Source organism: Trematomus bernacchii, unplaced genomic scaffold (assembly GCF_902827165.1).
Source record: "Trematomus bernacchii unplaced genomic scaffold, fTreBer1.1, whole genome shotgun sequence".
Classification (NCBI taxonomy): domain Eukaryota; kingdom Metazoa; phylum Chordata; class Actinopteri; order Perciformes; family Nototheniidae; genus Trematomus; species Trematomus bernacchii.
This window is the reverse complement of record NW_022987689.1, coordinates 5,836,833-5,856,430: the sequence shown is the minus strand read 5'-3', so window position 1 is coordinate 5,856,430 and position 19,598 is coordinate 5,836,833. Positions and strand designations below refer to the sequence as shown.

The window sequence follows — 19,598 nt, the reverse complement described above, 5'->3', positions numbered from 1 at the left end:
CAAACTTGGCACTGGCACAAGCTCAATGCTTTCGCCCTCTTTCTCTTATTGCATTTTAAACAGGGATTTCAACTCTTCAAATTGTTTCTCTGGTAAAACGTAAGAAAAGGAACACGCCAGAGAAGTGGGAATATTTCATTTGTTTCTGAAGCTACTTCACTTGTTTCACAAATTCTGTAGAGGTGTTGATGATGAGCATAAAGCGGAATTATTTTGGTTCATTATTTTCTGCATAATAAGGGCTTTTGCAAGTGACAATGGCATCTAACCAACAAATCGTCCCAATGTCCAGTCGAGAAGTCCAGATGTATTAACTGGCAGTGTTTAAATGCAATTTAATTTGCATTCTAATACAAATGCTACTAGTACTCTTGATATATAAAGCAAACCAACATGTACCTGCTGTTACTATGAGAAATAGACAATGTAGAAGATGCAGTGTCGCATAGGAAGCAATATAAATGGAGACGCCAGCAGTCTGTGCGTGTCACACAAAAACTAATCAGCGCGAACACTAACCGAACCTCAGGTGGTGTTACTGTTTCAGGTCAAAAGCAAAGGACACATGATGGATGGTGACTAGCAACATTGGAGGATTTTAATGATGTGTTCACTGCTGTCTTTTTAGGGGAGATTTGCAATCAGAAGGTTAGGGTTGGAAACTGTGAAGTTAATAAGACTAATGCCACGGGTTCGACAGGCATATACTGAGATTTTGAGAAGGAATTCAACAAGATACAAAGAAGCAATGGCGTCTGTGAAAAACAAATATCAGCTACACTTTTTTCCTTTAAAGCCTCACATTCTCATGCCTTTCACCACCAGCGGGTATCTCACCTTTAAGATTCTCCTTTTACGTGTTGGCATCAACATAGAGGAAAGGGGCGGGGTGAAGTTGACTGATGGACCTAACAGCTGGCGAGAGGGAGGAGCAGCGTGAAAAGGTGGTGACAGAGCTGAGTCTAAGTGAGTAGTTGTGCCCTGAAGCTCCTCTGCTCCTCTCTCACCTGTCTAATGGCAGGGTAATGGCTGAGCTGACTGACTCGCTGTGGGACTGTTTGCATGCAAGAGGTAATGAAAAAACGACACAAACAGAGAGAAACTGAATGATGAAGGGGTGATGGATAGAGGACATTTGGAAAGTCACACGGCTGACGGTACTTTGATATTAAAACTATTTCACCCCTTATCATCTAGTTTTCCCCTTTTATTTCCACTTTAAAATTCACTTAAATTCCATTTTAATCAAACCCCAAGTTGTGTCCCAACTTTTTCTTTCTATTGCAATTAAATTAATCCATTTTAAATGACAAAATCATCCACTCTAGTACATTTTATTAGAAGTGATTGGGTTTCCAATTATTGTACCGGATTGGGATTGCCTAGTAACAATTAAAGTTTGATGAGGGTTGATTTCTTTCTTGAGTATGATTGAATATTAGAAGCTTTACTTTGGAAATGTATAGTTTGAATTCGGTTTGCTCTGATGTAGTTTACCGTCTTCAGTAGTTTAGGAACTTACATTCGACTCAATACATAAAATATGTCACTGCATGCTGTAATCTTTTAAGAGTTTTAGATTACGCAACACTGCAATCTTGGTTGATTGGTGAAGCAAACAAACCCTCAGGCTAAGGTTTTATGGCATGTCTGCGTGTTTGAGAGTGAGCCAGAGAGAAAATAGGGCTATAGAAGTAATCATTGTATCAGTGGTGTTATAAAGGGGCCCAGTGTGATGGAGGGACAGGGACGGCTGACACTGAGAAGAAAAGACGGGCTGTTGTCGTTGATCTCCCGTCACATAAGCTCACAGAGAAGATTCACAGCTAAACTGATCCGACAAGGATGCACACAAGGATGCACACACCATGGAATAAGCAGACCAAAGAATGTCTCTGTGTTTGTGTCTGTAAGTGTGTGTGTGTGTGTGTGTGTGTGTGTAGGCCTGGATTACACTGGTCAAAACACACATCTCTAAAGCATGAAAGGCATGAGCATAAACCCCTCAATGCCACGACGGAGAGGCGTTAAAGGTCCCTAATTACTCAAATGAAAGCCCCTGCAATGTGACTCAGCTCTAATGTTTGTATGAAATCTCCTGATTTTATTTAGGGAAGACTGAGAGCAGCCAAACAGTGTGACATGATGAATAGCACTCAAGTAAAAGCTCAGTGTAATGGATGACTGAATCCTTGTTAATTTAAAAGCAGAGACATTTTCATTGTGGATGCACCCACAGTTATCCCATTAAAAATCCAATTAAGAGGAAGATCCTATATGTGCTGCAGAGGAGAGAACCCCATATGGATCCAGGGGACACTCTGTCTGAGCTACAGCTTCACTGCAGTGCATGACTTAAGAGCAGCACAGTGCTACTGAAAGCAAACCTTGCTGATCAGGTGGGATTAAACATTTATGCGGAAATCATATTGGTGTTGGTCAGATTTGGGCATTGTTACTGTGTACACACGTGTCTTCATTATTATTTTCTTTAGGGTCGTAATTTGCAGCAACAAATTCGTTAAGAAAGCAATATGAGGATCTCAGGAATACTGTTTAATTTTTAAGTATTTTCTTGTTATCATGTTCGATAATTCCTTCTCAGGTTTATTTATTTTATTCTTTTTTAATGTGTTGCAGCATCCAGACAAAAAATTGTATTTTAACATTATAATAAATCTTGCTGTTATTTCTATTTCTCATTAGTTCATCACTGGCCAGAGAAATACCATCGGTTGACTATATGTGGCCATGTGCAGTGTGTCTTTGAATGCAGTGTGACAGCAGTGTCAAACACATATTAGCCTTCTGAACTCATAACCACATGCTTACACAAAGCAAGTGTATATTGGTTGTATAATAAGTTTGAAATTATAAAAAACACTGTCCACTAGCAACGCAGCTAATATTTACCCCACATGTCTATCCCCCCCAACCACTTTTCAGTGCATGCGAGTGTACCTTGTTCCCACCTACCACTGAACATAAACATGATGTCAAATAGGGTCAGCAAAATGAGAGGAAAGACAGATAGAGAGACACAGCCTTTGAAAGAGAGAGACAGAGAGAGATAAATAAGAAGTATTTACCCGCCCTCTGCTCTGCAGGAATGTAATCTTGGCTCGCAACAGAGTGGTAACACAAAGAAACCCGCTGCAACAGCACTACTAAAACAGATACAATAGACATACACACACACACACACACACACACACATATGCATGGGCATGCACTTGGCCTCTATTTCTCAGGCCACAGCCATGATGACAGTGGGTGTGTCAGTTGGCAGGTAGACAAGTTTAAAGTCTAAGCCGTGTACATGTGTGTGTGTGTGTGTGTGTGTGTGTGTGTGTGTGTGTGTGTGTGTGTGTGTGTGTGTGTGTGTGTGTGTGTGTGTGTGTGTGTGTTAGAGAAGTTGAACTGTCGTCTATGGGGGACTGTGTTACCAATCCTTTTTTATGACATGGACAGCAGTGTGTAAACAGGGACCTGCTTCTGGGTTCAAACAAGGTCGCTCCTTGACTACACTCCAGCCCCTAAACGCACACCACATTCGTTAATGTGCATTACTTAATGTGTGTGTCTGTGTGTACCAGGGTGTATTGTCAACCACCCTGTCCTGGGATGGGTGTGGCCTGAAGTAAATGAGGCAAAAACCAGACTGAGCGGGAAATCAAGTAGAAGGAGCAACCAAGATGGGAGGAGAATGAAAACAGGCAGCGGTGGACTAGAATAGGCTTGCATCAAATTAAAGTGGGATGGTACACTACTTATAAGCTGGCAGTCTATCCATGTGTGGGTGGAGTAGAGCTGCAGTGTTACAGTTAAATTACTGTAGAGAGTAACCTATATTATTTCAGACACATTCTAGTAGAAAATAATGAGGCAGGAAATTAGCTTGCTTGCTTCTGGAACCTGAGCTGACTATTATACTCAAATCTGATTAAGAATGCTTTAGAGAACTCAAGTGATTAGCGAAAGTTACTTCCTCAACATAACGTTTAATGCTTCTTCTTGCAGTTTAGTCAGATACACTGCACCGCACTTTTCCACCTGTCTCATCAGTTTTTCTGTCAGCCTTTACAATATGAGAGCAGATATTTAGCTGCAAATAGGAATTGTTGGTGCAGATTCAGAATCAGTGTCTGTTTAGAAGTGAATCATTAATGATTACAACGGTACATTTAAATCAGGGAGTTATGGCAGCCTCTATCCTTCTCCAAATATTTACCCCGTGTAGACATAGCTGAGCCATCTCTGCTGCACCAACCAGAAACACAGGCAACGGAAAGGGCTCTGAGGTTAGAGCCTCGGTCTGAGGCCACTGAACACCCACGTCCCACGCATGCATGTTCATTCTAAGCGCACAGAGACATGCACACACACACCAGCACTTAGTTTCAATTCTATGGCCTAGATGAAAACTTGGTTCTGATTAATTGCCCTGCTTGGGGGTCTTTGATCCACATCTGATTAGTGCCATGAAAATCTTCCCATGAAAAATGGTGATTTAACTATTTTTGCTATTTCTGGTACTCGTTTATTCCCTGCTCTAATTTGCTCAGCATGGATGGAACAAGCGTGGTTTAGTGCAGGACAATTTTGTGTGTGTGATCTCTGCATGTGCATTTAGTGTGAGTTTTCCGTGTGTGTGTGTGTGTGCACCATATAAAAAGGAGGCCAGAGAGAGAGAGAGAGAGAGAGAGAGAGAAGAGAGAGAAGAGAGAGAGAGAGAGAGAGAGAGAGAGAGAGAGAGAGAGAGAGAGAGAGAGAGAGAGAGAGAGAGAGAGAGAGAGAGAGAGAGAGATTGTTGGGGAAATGACTGGGTTTGGGTGTGACCTGCTCAGCTATGCACTGGTGATCATGTGAGACCTGTTCTAATTATACACTTCTCAAGAAGAAGGCCGATCCTCTCTCATGGGCAGAAAGTGTGTGCACATGTGTCCAAGAGGGTGCAGTGTGTGTGTGTGTGTGTGTGTGTGTGTGTGTGTGTGTGTGTGGCGGGGGGGGGGGGTCGACTAGTAAAAGGAGCGATTGGGATTTGTGTGACACAAATAAATTAAGAATTTGCTCTATTTTAACCACCTATCTGGTGCGAAAGTAGAGTAGGCCATGTGATTTTTCTGTGTGGGTTTGTGGGTCTAAGCAAGAGGAAAACCTTAACAATGTGGTGAATGTGTCCATGTTTGTATTTAAGTCCTTATCTTCTGGTGTTTATGTGCAAATAACAACCGTTGCTTCTGTTTTCTCTTTCTCTCTCATACTTCTGCTGTTTCCACTGCGGGTTTCAGAGACCTGCACTGTTTTTCATTTACCAGTGGAAAAAATGGGCCGTACAGTTTAAAAAACTATCCCCCATCTCCATTAATACACAAGTCCTAGTGGAAAATGAACGTAAACTACCTAAAATAGGTCCCTTGGTTCCCTCAAACCAGCCTACATATATATGCCAGCTCTAATGTTCCAGTGGCTGACCTTTACCTCAGCATGAATAACAATTTAAAAACATGTCCTGTTCCTTGTGCCTTTAGATAAAAAGCTCTCCCTAATAATCGGCTAAACTCAGGGTTTGTTTAAAACCTGTTTGATCTGTGACTTTACGATATTGTAACTTTGAAGATCTCAGGAGTTTAGTAGAATAATAGTGGCAATCTCACCCAATAATAATAATGGCCAAACTATGAAAATGGGGCTCAAGATTAGCATTAGCACATTGTGAGGAAACTTGGGGCGAGTTCAGCCTGGGCTTGACAATGTTCCTCTGTCCACATCTGGCTGTAAACACTGTTCTCTGAGTCGACTCACACACGCTGTCCTCATCCTAACCCTGCTCTGTTCACACACTGCCAGTGACCACGAGTCACCAATACAGCGGCGGAATACAAACACACACACACAGCCGAACCTGAGTGGTTGTGTGTCAATGCTGGAAACTTTGGGCTGAGGTCCGCCCATCTTTAGAGATCTCGTGCTCCGATAAAAAGACAGATTGTGAAAGAGAGCGAGAGAATGAAAAAGAGCTGTTTGCTTTACTGCCTTCCTGCTGCTGCCTAAAAATGGAAAATGACTGCATGCGGTGCCCCAAATCTGCCCCTAACTTCACTCTAAAACACACACGCATGTAGAGAGACACAAACATACACCCCCTTTAACTGCCCCTAGGCCTCTACACAGGAAGTGGTTTGACTGAGTGAGATCTACACGGTGACACCATCGCCTCGTTCCTCTCGAGCTGTTGAAACGCGTTGTGCTCAGGGCATCCATATGAGTTTGTACATGTGACAGCCTATTCATCTGAGTTTTGCTGTTCAAACATTGGCACAGAGCGGTGTTTTTCACTTCCAAAGAGTGTGCTGGTTTAGTCTTTAGCGTTTATGTACAGTGTAATCAGTCGGAAATGTGACTGACTCCTAAATGACTGCTAAAATAAGAAGTAGTAAACACCCGCCAAAACACTTCAGCCTGTCCTAGAGAATACCACAGTGCAGTGTTACAACGCCTGACTTCTGCTTCCTGGATCCAAAAAAGCAGAAACTCCACCCCCTTCTCCCCCTCTGTACGCTTGGTCACATGTTCCAGTCACCTGACCAGAAATAGGTGGGAACAAGGAGAGCACATGCTGTGGCCAGATGGCAGCATGATGTAAAAACTGTAGACAACTGCTATTTTCAGTTTGTAACTCCATATATTCACTCAAACGGCCTGTCAGACAGAACATGCTTTCTCTTATCTGTGGCCAATCTGTCTGAGAGCAGACCTCCAGACTCCCTGTTCACCACTTCTCCTTTCTTACCTTGAGTGAGTCGAAGCAAGCGATGACCCGTCCATTGTCCACCTGACAGCTCTTGGCCGGATGAGCGAACTTGCACTCCTGGTCCGAGCGTGAGCATGTGCCCCTCTGGAACTCCCTACATACCTCCAGGGTCAGCCACTTTGTGTCACGGATGTGTGCCATGCTCATAGCCATGGCGACACGCGGCTAAAGGTTATGCCGAGTTGAAATCTGTTCGAGCGTAAATAAAGTACTTCTTGTGTTTTAATCCACAACTTATAGGTCTTTTTTTTAGTTTATTTGTTGACAAGTCTGTGATAGGTGTTTGTGACGTTGAATGAAAACCTTGAAATACACTTCCTGTTGATTGAGCGAGGTTGTTTCCAGAGTGAAATGTTGCAGGACGAATGGTATTAGTTAAGTTTTCCTGATCAATCAATCACAGAAGAAGTGTTTGTATCCAGGTGATGACTTTGCCTAACAATGAAGATGCCACTCTTGGCCCGACCTTGCTTGCTCAGCGATCCCAACTAAAACATTCACAAGCCGAGGAGGCAAGCACAAGAAGCCGAGAGCCCTCTGGTTGTGTGCAGTGGAGCAGGCAACGGAGGTGATAGTCTGGGTGTAGCCTGCTACAGGGTTGTGTGGAGGCTTAGAGGGTTGAAGGCGAAGGTTAAAAGGCAAGGTGGGTGAGATGCTGCGCTGGCCTGGTGGTGATGGGCTGCTGTAGTAAGGCTGGTCAGCGGGCCGCCAGGTGAGGAGAGCTGAGGCTGGAGCCCGGCTGCGAGGAGTTGGTGGTGATGGTGGTGGGTGAACGAGCAGGTCGGAGCGTATGCTGAGAGGTGGGTGTGGCCGCTGTCCTTACACTCGTTTTATTGTGGCAGCAAGCGTGCGAGGCGGGGGGGAGGGTCTGGCTTCAGCTGTAGAAGCAGGTCGAAGCTGCAGCAGACATCAGGGAAGGCACTTCCTCTGGGGAGAGATAGAAATGAGGGAAAGAAAGATTAGATTGATGATCAGATCTAAAGAAAACGTTCAGGTTTATCTCTCTTCCATTTATCTTTCATATGAGGTTCTGACCTGCAGCATATTTTATCTGCTGCTAAGTTATGCAGCTCTGGGCATAAATAATATGTAAAAATGTCAGAAATGCAGGGGTGTCAGCTTAAACAAATAAAACTTTCACCCGCCCTGCACTCTAAACACACATGGTGCGCACACGCTCATCACGCCACGCCAAACACACACTCACACAGAAATGCACAAAGCAGCTATTCACAACTTTAAACATCTCCTGGTTAATGCAGGAAAATCTGATCAAATCCTCTGTCACTTACAGTCGAGTACAGCAAAGCCGGCCATTGCAAATGTGTTTAGAGGTGAGAGAAAGCAAGAGACTGAAAGCAGAGGGGAAGTTGAGGCAGGGCAGAAGGGAGAAGAGGTTAGTCATTTCCCTTCTTGCGAAGCGGTGTGAGAGTGGGGACCAATGAGAGTTTGCAGAGTTGCAGCAACATTCTGGGCTGAGCGCCAGGTGAGAGCAGGGGGAGGAGCAACGAGGAGGCTGACCTGCATGCTGCTGGAGGAAGAGAAAGAGAGACAGGCTGAACTAATCACTCTATTTCTAAGACTACCTGATTTATCTGCAAAGATTATATGTTTCTTCAAACCAGCCTGATGATATTGTTCTCCATTAACACGAGAATTTCTGAATAAAAAACACCACCATGAACACTGCGGTGATCATCTCAGACAGAAATGAACTGCCTGCTGGGATAATAGCATGTGTAGTTCAAATGATCAAATAAAAAAATCCATTGGTTTTCTTTCAGGGAATTTGAATGATGTGGTTCCCCGTGGGCCCGGGCAGCTCTTATCGCACTGGCAGGGTAACTCACCACACCCTGTGTGGAGAAATCGCTTTTCCCAGAACAGCATTTGCACCTTCAGCAATGCTATGAAACCACGTCTTACTTTACAGCACTGCAACACTGCAACACACTATATCAGAGCCCTGCAGCAGTACAGCCCAGGGCATAATGAGCCAGCAACATGGATATATGTTACAGAGGGAAGGAGGGGAAACTGCTCAGTTTCACCTTGAATGACCCCAAAGCTAGCAAAAGTAGCATAACTGCTAGAAACGACCTTTGGAGTGCAAGCACAATCAAAACACATACGCTACGACAGCCCTACCCCCATAACACACATGCACAGGCACACACACAGCCAATGAGCTTCCATATCATGCACTTAATAGCGGAGACTAAAATAAATACACTTTTCATTGAGAAAATACTTGCTATATGTGAGCAATCATTTTTTTGTCAGTTTTAAAAGACTTTCACGCCAAAAACATTTTTGACTTTGGGCTTGATTGAATGTTTTGGAATAAGATTTCATTTTTTTTATTTTAATTGCTGTAAAAATGTGGAGTCAGCCTACACTAATCTTACTGTGTAACCCTGTATGCCCCAAGGACCTGTCAATTACTGCTGATGTTACATGTGTTTATTGCTACAACTCAGACTGATAGGGCTGATGGCAACACACTTTTATTACACAAACATACATTCAAATAAGTTCAGGTGTACTCTGAACAGACTAAACTCAAGCCAAAGCTGGACTTGAACTCATTTGGTGGAATATAAATATGTATTATAACATGTTTAAAAGGTACCATGGGTCTGTATTCAATTAAATGAGAAAATGTGATGAGTTCATGCATGAAAACACCCTTCTTTGTCTGTCTGGCTTCCTAATCGGTTTCTATGGTTTCTATTAGATGAGCACATATTTGTGAGAGTGAGAGACAATCTAGAACGGAGTAAGACAGTGCCAGAGTGATAATGAGCGCTCATTATGATCCATCATGTCTGGACATGGGTGTCCCACTCATATTGATTTCTGCAGCGCCATGGTCTTTCTTGTCAGTATGCCACTCCCTCTATTTAATTCCACTTTGCTTGTCTGTGTTCCCTGTCTCCAAGGCATCCGTTTCAAATAGATTGATGTTGAAAACAAACTTCTTCTCCTCTATAACCAAAGAACAGTTTTTTTAACCAGCGGATCCTACTCTACTTTGTTCTCCCTGATTTGTCCAGCCCTCCCCCCCCCAACTCCATCCATGCCCTCAATGTGACTGTCTGGCCGACGTTCTCTTCCAGCATTCCCAACAGCACTCCCTGAGACTCCAAGGTCTTGCAAGCTGGTGCAAGGTCAACCACACTGGAGAAAGGGAAGATGATGAGAGAGAGGGGAGAAAAGAGAGAGAGAGAAAGAGAGAGCAACCGTATGCTTCCTATCACCCTTCAGGACACGTGGCAGAAACATTAAATGGCTGCAAGAAGAGGAAGTGTGTGTTTCCAATATGAGCCCATCACCATCAGCTTACGGCCATGTGACACTAGCATATGCCTCAACAGCACAAACGGTTTCCGGCATGAAAAGTAAACCTGTCCGACTTTCTCTTGGTTATGAGTCACAAAACAAATCTGTTCACGACGCGTCAGAGACGCTGTTGAAGTACACTCCTCACCTCAACGGAAAGCGCCAACTGCGCAATACTGTCAATGATTTGCACGGTGGGCTGTGATGGATGGCACTCAGACATTATGAGGTAGTTCTTTTTTTAAAACAGAGTGATGTTTTTTTTGTTAAGGCATGTCTCAATTGACTAAAAGAGTTAGAGCAATCAAAGAGACACGCTTGTTTTGAAGTTGTCATGTGAATAACAAAAAGGTGTTGTTCACAGTCATGTCAACACTTATTGTTTAAAATTGGACATGTGGCACATTATACATGTAGCATATCTTGATATCAAAGGGCATTAGTTATCGGAGAATCTGCTGTTCGCATAATCGCATAGGAATCTAGAAAGGTACTAGTATCTATCAGGTTAGTAATGTTTCCCATAAACCTGCTGACAAACAAACTGAACCGAAGACGTAAACCCATTGCTTGAGGTAATAACTCATAGTGGTTTACTGATGCAGTAAGCACATGCTTGTTATATTGCAAGGTCTTCTAAGGCTACCCTTAGAAAACATAACTTGTATCCGAACCTCCTATAGAAGGAAGCGTCCTTCTATAATGGTTTGCTGCTGTTCAGTAAAAGGAGTGGTTTCAGCATATTGACAGAGGTGGATTCAGGGTGACAGTGTGCTGAGGCAGGTCATCTCAGTGGAGGACGTTGGAGGAAATGCAACACCCCAGGCCTCGCTCCTGCTGCTACATGTGCTCAGAATATAGCATGTCAATATTGCCCTCACTGACCTTAGCACATACATACACACCAGTGCGTACTGTATATGGACACGTGAGGAGGGTGTACTCCTCGCTGCTTCTTCATGCTTTAACGTTCTGACACACACATGCTTTCTCGTTTGTGAAGAGATTGCACCAAGTATGGGTCTGCATAAAATGAGGGCTAGAGCAACAACACATTGAATTATAAAATATGATGCGTACACTCTATCTATCTATCATTTATTTATTTATTTCAGAGTGTGAGTAGAAGCTAAGGATAAAAAGAGTTCACATGGAGAGCAATGCTCCAAAGGGTGTTGGGAAAATAAAAACTCTGTTCATTCTTGCTAATTTGAGTACCATTATTGTTATTGACCTCCTTTTAGCCATTAGCATCAAGTCGTCATATTCTCTCAGCAATGAGTTAAATTCACTAATTTATCTACAGATTAAATAGCGTGGTTTCTGAAAGGGTGTTTTAGGCTAGGAACGCACAACAAACAATGCCTATTGATTCTTCCGAGAGAAAACCATTGGAGACAATTAGATCTCTTGTTTAGAATACATGGACAGAGCTTTTGACGAACACACACACGTACACCCCACAAACACCCAAATGCAAACACATACAAACACACAAACATCTTGTTGTCCTGAGAGAGGGTATTCTTAAGCTGTGGTGAATATCCGACTGTGTGTGCAACACTGCATCTTTGTGTGTGGGTATGTGTGAGAGTGTGTGAGAGTGTGTGTCTGCGTGTGTGTATGTGCGCGCACGTAAGGATGTGGTTAAGTCAAGGGACGATGAGGATAATGTCTGGCATTATGGTTTAATGAGTGGCTCATTAGCTCACATGTATGCTATCTATGTCCATGTGCTGGGAGATAGTCAGGCTGCTTTCCACATGGGCAGAAAGGTTGAGAAAAATCGAAATAAATTATAGGACAAAAAGCAAATACAGAAGATGAAAGATTTTACGAGTACTATAATAATGTGTGTCATATGTCATGACCTTAGCAATTGCCAATTAAACACCTGTAGGGAAATTTGTATCAAGTTCATTATATAGGAGAAAATGTCTTGGAGGAATGGTGTAAGACGTGTAAAATCCATGGCATGTTTAATTGAAGCAGTTCTGGCAGATCATGTTGGCCTTTTGCAGTTTATTTAGTTTTTTCCCCTTTTTATTTTCTATCCATTTGTATAGAAGTCTCGCTTAACCTAGTTGCTCTCCCATAATACAAACCTATATATTTATATTACACTATGAAATAAATATTATACATTTAAATGAGCTCAGACCTTAATGACATTGATGGACCTATCAATCTATCGTATTATTTACATACACAGAATTCCTTGGTGTCGAAAGATGTCATAAATAAAGTGCGCCTAGTGGTTTTGGCATACTTTATTAGACATGGCGGTTTAGCTTCTTTATTGGTGTATTACATGCAAACATACTTTCCCATTGAGCCATTTTATCGTCTGCAATAGTAATCTATATTTAAATAGTCACTCATTTTCATAAAGAACAGGTCTCATCAACTGGCTTGTGTTATAGTGGGTCTAATACATCGAGGCAAACCGACCCAGTGCCGTCACACGTATAGGAACAGAGGCAAGGCAGGGGGGTAGCTAGAAAGAGACTGAGCGAAAGAGTGTGACTATTGAGGCAGGGGTGTGTTATTAAATGTAACTGCCATCTATCTCTGCTTCAGAGACGGAGAGGTTTAAGATGTCAAGGCAGGAGCTGATGCAACTGCGGTGAAGAAAAACAAGGACAGGCATGTGTTGACACGTGTATCTCTGGACACAACAACGTACTGCTCGCCCTGCTTATTATCACTGTTGTGTGCTTCATACTGCTGAACACTCTGTGTGTTTCCTTTATACTGCAATATCTGATAAACAATCATTACTGAAGGCCTGAATAGAATAAAAATAGGTCAACACCATGGCAAGTTAACAGCTAAAATGTGTCTGACAGGGGTCGCGTCAGTTAATTTTAATTTAGCTTGGATTAAGTTAAGTGAAGGGTTTCCTACGCAGACAGAGCTGTGTCAAACTCTTACTCAGAGGGGCTGAAATGTGGTCATAACACAGTAGGAGCATACAGAGAAGCCCTCGTGTAATAAAGGCTTAACCTGTCAGCGCAGATTCAGCCATGCACATAATCCTGTCTGTGGGGCATTCCCTAGATCAGGGGCTACACACATAAATGCAGGGTAGTTTGCACCTAAAGTCAGACACACACATATACAATAATACCCAGAGAGCCATGTCATCTTTGACATTATTAGCCATGGTATTTTCATTGACAACAACAGCACGTTCCTCAGGCTCCTGTTAGACAGAAATGGATAGTCTACCAGCAGCAGAGGGATGAAGTCTCAACAATGCAATCTGCCACACATCTGTCTGTGTTGCGCATGCTTGCATGTGTGTACATACTGTGTGTGTGTGTGTGTGTGTGTGTGTGTGTGTGTGTGTGTGTGTGTGTGTGTGTGTGTGTGTGTGTGTGTGTGTGTGTGTGCGCGCTACTGTCTGAGCCACCCTGAGTCCCTCTTAGTCACAACAACAACATTCCTCCTCATTGCCCCAACCACGGACACACCACCAAGAGGAAACCCAGAGAGGGCGAGGGGGAGGAGGGCAGAGGTGGCAGCGAGAGGGACAAAGGAGAGGGGATAAAGTTTAGAGCTCTGACAAGCCTCTGAAATAAACACCATATGTATTTTACCTGAATTGTGTCCTGCTGTTTTCAGAGTTTTTGGAATGTTCCAAAAGAAGTAATGCCTGCCAACACTTGAGATGTTTCTGACAAATAGCCAGACAGAATCGCACGTAAGAAAGCCCTTTCAGTCTGTTCACCTTAGAATGATCCAGACAAGCTTAACATAACTCCTTACAGAGTTAAACATTACAGGGTAAGAAAAACATAACAGGGCAATCTCAATTTAACTCCCAAAGCCTTAATAAAGTACAAAACGACTTACTTTCATTCCAGTACAAACATCGACAAGTAAAATCCCTCCATTTACCGGGTCTCCTTCTCCCTGTCTCTCTCGTTCTTGCCCCTCTTTCCTTCTGTCTTCAACTTTCTTCCTCTCTCTCAAGTACTCCCCCTCTGTCAGACGCATGAAAACACTCACTTAGTCACATACACACACACACACACACACACACACACACACACACACACACACACACACACACACACACACACACACACACACACACACACACACACACACACACACACACACACACAACACACACACACACACACACACACACACACACACACACACACACACACACACACACACACACACACACACACACACACACACACACACACACACACACACACACACACACACACCACACACACAGAGACAGACAGAGTCACCCTCTCACACACTCTCTCCTCCCGCGACCCGGAATGCTTGGCAAGATTCGACTGTACTGAAATACTGTGCTCACCATATAAGGTAGCAGCAGCTTCACATGTCACACGTAATTTACATGCAGCGGGGCGGGAGTTTTGCCTTACATACGTAGAAACACACATGCAAAACCATGCTTCCCCCTTGAGGCTGACGCAGCAAGGGAGGGAAGAGGGACAAGAGAATCACATTTTACCATTCCTCGTGTTAACTAAGCCCTGCAGGATAACTCCCAACATGTCCAACGTTGAGTCAGATGGAGGGAATGAAAGCTGAGTGGGCGATCTATTGATCCTCTCCACTGCTTCCTGGAACAACCATGGCACTCCAAACACACACACACACACACATACCAGCAAATTTCCTTGCTAACTAGCGCTCCCCTCAGGAAGTAGCTATTGTGTGACTGTCTGCTTGGAGCCAAGAATGTGTCTTATTGTGTGTCTGTGTGTGTACGTGCATGTGTGAGACTGACTTTATCTATAAAACAAGCTGTAACAAACCAATGTTAACCCTATGGCCCACATACTCAACCCGCACACACACACACACACACAGACACAGACACACACACAGCAGACACTAAAGCAAACAATCCCCTATATGTCTACCTATGTTCCAATGCACAGAATGACACTTTGGAAAGTAAAAGCTGCAGCACACACAGGAGGAAAGATCTAGATAAACCAATGAGACAAGGAGGAGGGTTATGAACCAAGCTCTTACCTCTCACATTGCTCTCAAGCTTGTGTGTGTTTGCTTCCGTGTGTTGATAGGCTCTGTGTTTATGCGTGTGTTCAGACAGGCCGCGACAGCAGACCCCCAGGCACCGGCTGGACCATTCTCAGGCAGGCAGGCAGAGAGCAGCAAGGCAGAGCGACTGGCAGAAGACAGGCAAGCGAGTGAGCGAGTGAATCAGCAGCGAATGAGTAGAGGAGCTGTGCGGAGCCGAGCGCCAGAGTGAGAGAGAGAGGAGTGTTTGTCTGTGTGTGTGTGTGTGTGTGTGTGTGTGTGTGTGTGTGTGTGTGTGTGTGTACGTTGCAGAGTTGGCTGTGTGCGCTAGTGTCTCCCCTCCCCTGCCTCTTGAAGTGGATGTGCTGGGCTGTGTCTCTACTGACTTCCAGCCTCTGGATAAATATCCGTCTGCTGCCCGAGGAAAGTGCTGCTCGCTGGGTGGCAGTAGCAACAGCTGTGGAGGAGGAGGAGGAGGGAGAAGAAGAAGAGGAGGAGGAGGGAGCCTACAGATCCTGCAGACTGGGCATACAGATCCTGCAGTCCCCTCTCCCACCCTCTCTTCCTCACTAAAGGCTGGCCACGCCCCCCTTAAAACAACACCAGGAAGTACTGGTTCACTTGCAGCAACACTGCCCTTGCCTATCCAATGAGGCTGAGGAAGGAGAGAGGGAAGTGGAAGGAGAAGAGGAAACATTGGGAAAGCACAGGAAAAAAGACTAAGAAACTGAAAAAAAGGGAAGTTAGTAACAGGATGAAGATAGAATCGAGGAAAGGCCATGCAAGGTGAGGAAGGGCATCAGAAAGGAGAGCTGGGTTTAGTTGTTAAATATTAACAGAGAAGAAAGACAGATACGGAGAAAAACAGCAGTTGGAAAGAATGAACAGATGAAGGGATGTGGAGGAAATAATTAAGGAAAGAAGGGAGTTTACAACTAATTTAGTCTAACTTCTATCAGGTGTCCCCCTTTTGCTGTGGCATGCAGCCCTCAGACCCCTCAGCACAGCCTCACATTAACAGCTCTTGCCCGCACCATCAAAGCAGGACAGATCGAACTGCACTAAATCTAAATGAGCTACGCTAGTAAGTGGCTATACATCCAGAATAACACCGAGCGTGTAAATACTCTGGAAATGGCTATTAAAAAGATGCAGACCAGTGCAGTTTGGTTGCAGGTCAGCAACATATTTAAAAAAAAAAACAGAAGGCTAACCCAGACAACTGCTGCTGCCATATTTCCTGTATTGTTGTTGACTCAAGGCTTCTGCCGCCCCAACCCTGTGCATCCAGGGGAAAGCCAGGGAGGCTAAAGGAGCCTCCAAGAATGTGATTTGGACCTGATGCTGCAATATCCGGTAGCCATGGAGATAGTGGCCTTGGCATCTGCAGGATTCTTTACAGGTTTTGAGCAGTGTGCTGAGGCCAAGTTTTCTGTCTGGTATAATGTCCATGACTCACTTCATTTGATTGTGATCAAGGAGAAAGTGCATTCATTATGCCGCCTAAACAAAAAATAGCTATTCAATTTGTACTTTTACAAAGAATGCAAATTCCAATCATTGCAAGTGAATTACGTTTCTACTGAGATTGCACCTGCGTCCATATTCTCATTTAAGAAACATTTCTTTCTTTCTGGTGTATTTGCCAAAAGATGGACAACCCTGAAAGAATCCATCAATGCTTCCCCTGTGTAAAACTGTGACACCTGCCTATGCCTTTCTTCTATCATTTTCTATCGCTGCAACTCTCTGTTCAATAAAAAGCCATCTCTAATTCACACAGCAGGCCCTTAAACCCCGGGTGACAATCTGTGGTAGAGCCCAGTCGCAGTGCTAACCCTTTACCTTGCCAATGTTCTGGGGCAGTGTACCTCTGAACTCAGACAGACTAAATAACGTGTTAAATACCCCCAGACAAAAGGAAGACGTCATAGGAGGCCGTAGCACTAGTGTGCTGAGGTGATCAAATGTTGATAGACAGTGCTATAATTGGCTACAACAGCAAAGTGCATGCCTCGATCTATTTCCAACCGTCGTTCATTAGTGATGGAAGGAGATCTATTTCCGACTATGGAGACAGCCCTGCTACACAAACAGTATGACTTTTACATTAGCAGAGCAATCCGTTTGACTGCCAATCAATGGAAGCAGCAGGTCGCTCTAACCGACGAATGGAGTTTTCGTTGAGCCATAATGAAGAAACATGGTGATTGATGGTGATCGGCTCAATAGGAGACACATTAGCAACGCCTCCAAAGTTTTGGGCTTTCTGTGAAACTCAGACTCTGACGTGGAATTTCCCCTCTTCTTCTGCAGCTGAGTGTGAGCCAGTGCTTCTGCTCTTTTCTTTCGCTGCATCTGTTTCCTCTGCCATGCTGGTCCATATTTCTCATTCTCTATGAGCCTGTTTTCACCCAAGCAACTTGCCTTTTTGTCCGAACTCGAAAAGTTCTTATCCCACTACACTACTCAGAGGTTTGATTACAGAGCCAAGCTTTGAAGATACCAGATGGTTTTCTCATTCAGTTCTATGACTTTTATTATGCATTTAGGCTGATCAAGTGTACAGCAGGAGACTGTTTCTCCTTTTTCTATTTTTTCTATTTGTATCTTTAGCAGTCATACACTTTAACTTCCTGCTCCATACGTCTTGTGTCTTGCAGATAAGAGGATGGTGTGACCGTTGTTCTCTATAGAAGATCAATGAGGCCATAGAGCTGTTTAGGTATGAGCAAAGCGCACCAGAAATCAACTTCCTTGGTGTTGAGCAAACTGTTCACATGCATAACCAACTGAAAACAGGAAGAGGTGTGTGTGTACGTGGCCTAGTTAAAGGGGAATTCCAACCATTTTACACATCAAGGTTAGTGAGCTAGTCATGGGTGAAAAAATAAAGTAGTACATTTCTGAAAAGTAGCAAGTAAAAGAGTCGTTTGACACAGAAACTCGGAATATTCTAGAAACTCTCTCACACACTTCATCCGTCACAAATAACCGTAAACCAACACAGTCTGGCATGGCTGACCCCATCTGCCTCTGTAAAGCCATCAGATCCTAACCCCTCATCTTCGTCCACCCTGATATTCGCTCCCTCCTCCCTGATGAATGCAACTTTCCACCTTAAGCTTCCCTATCATCTCAGCGCTCTGCTATTTCCCAGCCGTCTGTAAATGACACTGGCTGGCTGATGTGAACTCTCACTCCACCGAGGAAATGTTCCAGAGCCTGTGTGTGCCAAACTCTGACGGCTCATCTATCACCAAGGCCGCAAATACACATTACACCCCCATTACAGACCATCACAGCAACAACTGCAACAGTACACAGTCTTGCAGAAAAGGTCCCGCAGCTTGGAGATGCATTCAACGTCTGCCGTTTCACAATCGTTTATTTTGGAGGGTGCCGAATGAGAAAGCAAAGTAGTGCTTTGAAGACACGAAAAACAATATGTTTTGCGTTTTACTTTAGAATACACTGGGAGCATCCCTCGTAAACCAAAAGTGCAGAAAAATGCGATATATTACCGAAAAATGTACAAGTGGGAGAAATTGTAACTGTGTATGTGGTTAAAGCTAGTCATTTATAGTGTGCATATTTGCAGACATTTCCCTGCTGCATACTTGTGGTCTTCGCTCAACTTCTATCCACTTTGACGCAGTAAAGGGAAGCAGGTGCAATTCAAGCTGTCACGTTTGAAATACAGAGAGGAAATAGCACACTGTCTTGTCCCCATCTGACACCATTGTGTGTGTGTGTGTGTGTGTGTGTGTGTGTGTGTGTGTTCGTGTCTTCAAGCTTGAAGCTTATCTTGAAGATAAAATGCAAACGAATGGAAACACCCTTTGCAAAGAGGCACTCCAGCTTTCAGTCCTTTTTCTGTGTAAATGCAACCCGCAGACACACTGCTGCACATGTCAAAGAAACCTTACATCCCAAACCTCTTACAAACTCTAACTCTATGCCAAGTTGTATAATGGGGAACATTATAGCAAACATTGGCTTTCCTAGAGTTGATCAAACGTACGTCTTTGCAAAGTAGCGTAAAAAATGAGTTTGTTCGTCACAAATAACCCAACTCTAAAACCGTAATAAATAAATCCAAAGAAAACACTGTATAATACCAAAAGTCATTGAACCTTAGTTATCCAGAAAGTGATTTTAGAACCAGCTTACCTGTGTGTCTGTCTATCGCTGAGGCACCACTGGGACAGAGGAAGTCACTTCAACACAGGTCACACTGACGCAATGCACTATGGGTTGAACCTCTTCATTTGTCTCTTTCTCTACCCATCTCACTCGTCTCTCTCACTCTCATAATAGCACCTTCTGCTTGGCAACGGCCATACCACAAATGTGGTCAGGTTTGCAGCGAACCATCACTGCGCAACATCAAGTCTCC

At 43.8% G+C, this 19,598-nt stretch overlaps 1 protein-coding gene across 15 annotated transcripts in view; it reads right to left on the bottom strand.

The window, feature by feature from the left end:
• Nucleotides 1–19,598, bottom strand: part of LOC117488482 (muscleblind-like protein 1) — a 37,851-nt gene extending 18,253 nt beyond the window's left edge. For 3 of the 15 annotated variants that reach the window (XM_034137416.1, XM_034137424.1, XM_034137425.1), the window contains exons 1-2: nucleotides 14,015–14,227; nucleotides 6,794–7,741 (exon numbers count right to left, since the gene is read on the bottom strand). In XM_034137416.1, the coding sequence (XP_033993307.1) occupies nucleotides 6,794–6,967 (174 nt within the window). In that variant the 5' untranslated portion in view covers nucleotides 6,968–7,741; nucleotides 14,015–14,227. Of the gene's footprint in view, nucleotides 1–6,793; nucleotides 7,742–8,106; nucleotides 8,242–14,014; nucleotides 14,233–15,193; nucleotides 15,460–19,372 lie in introns of those variants that run through there. The other 12 variants (XM_034137419.1, XM_034137427.1, XM_034137413.1 and 9 more) reach the window with 11 other exon arrangements.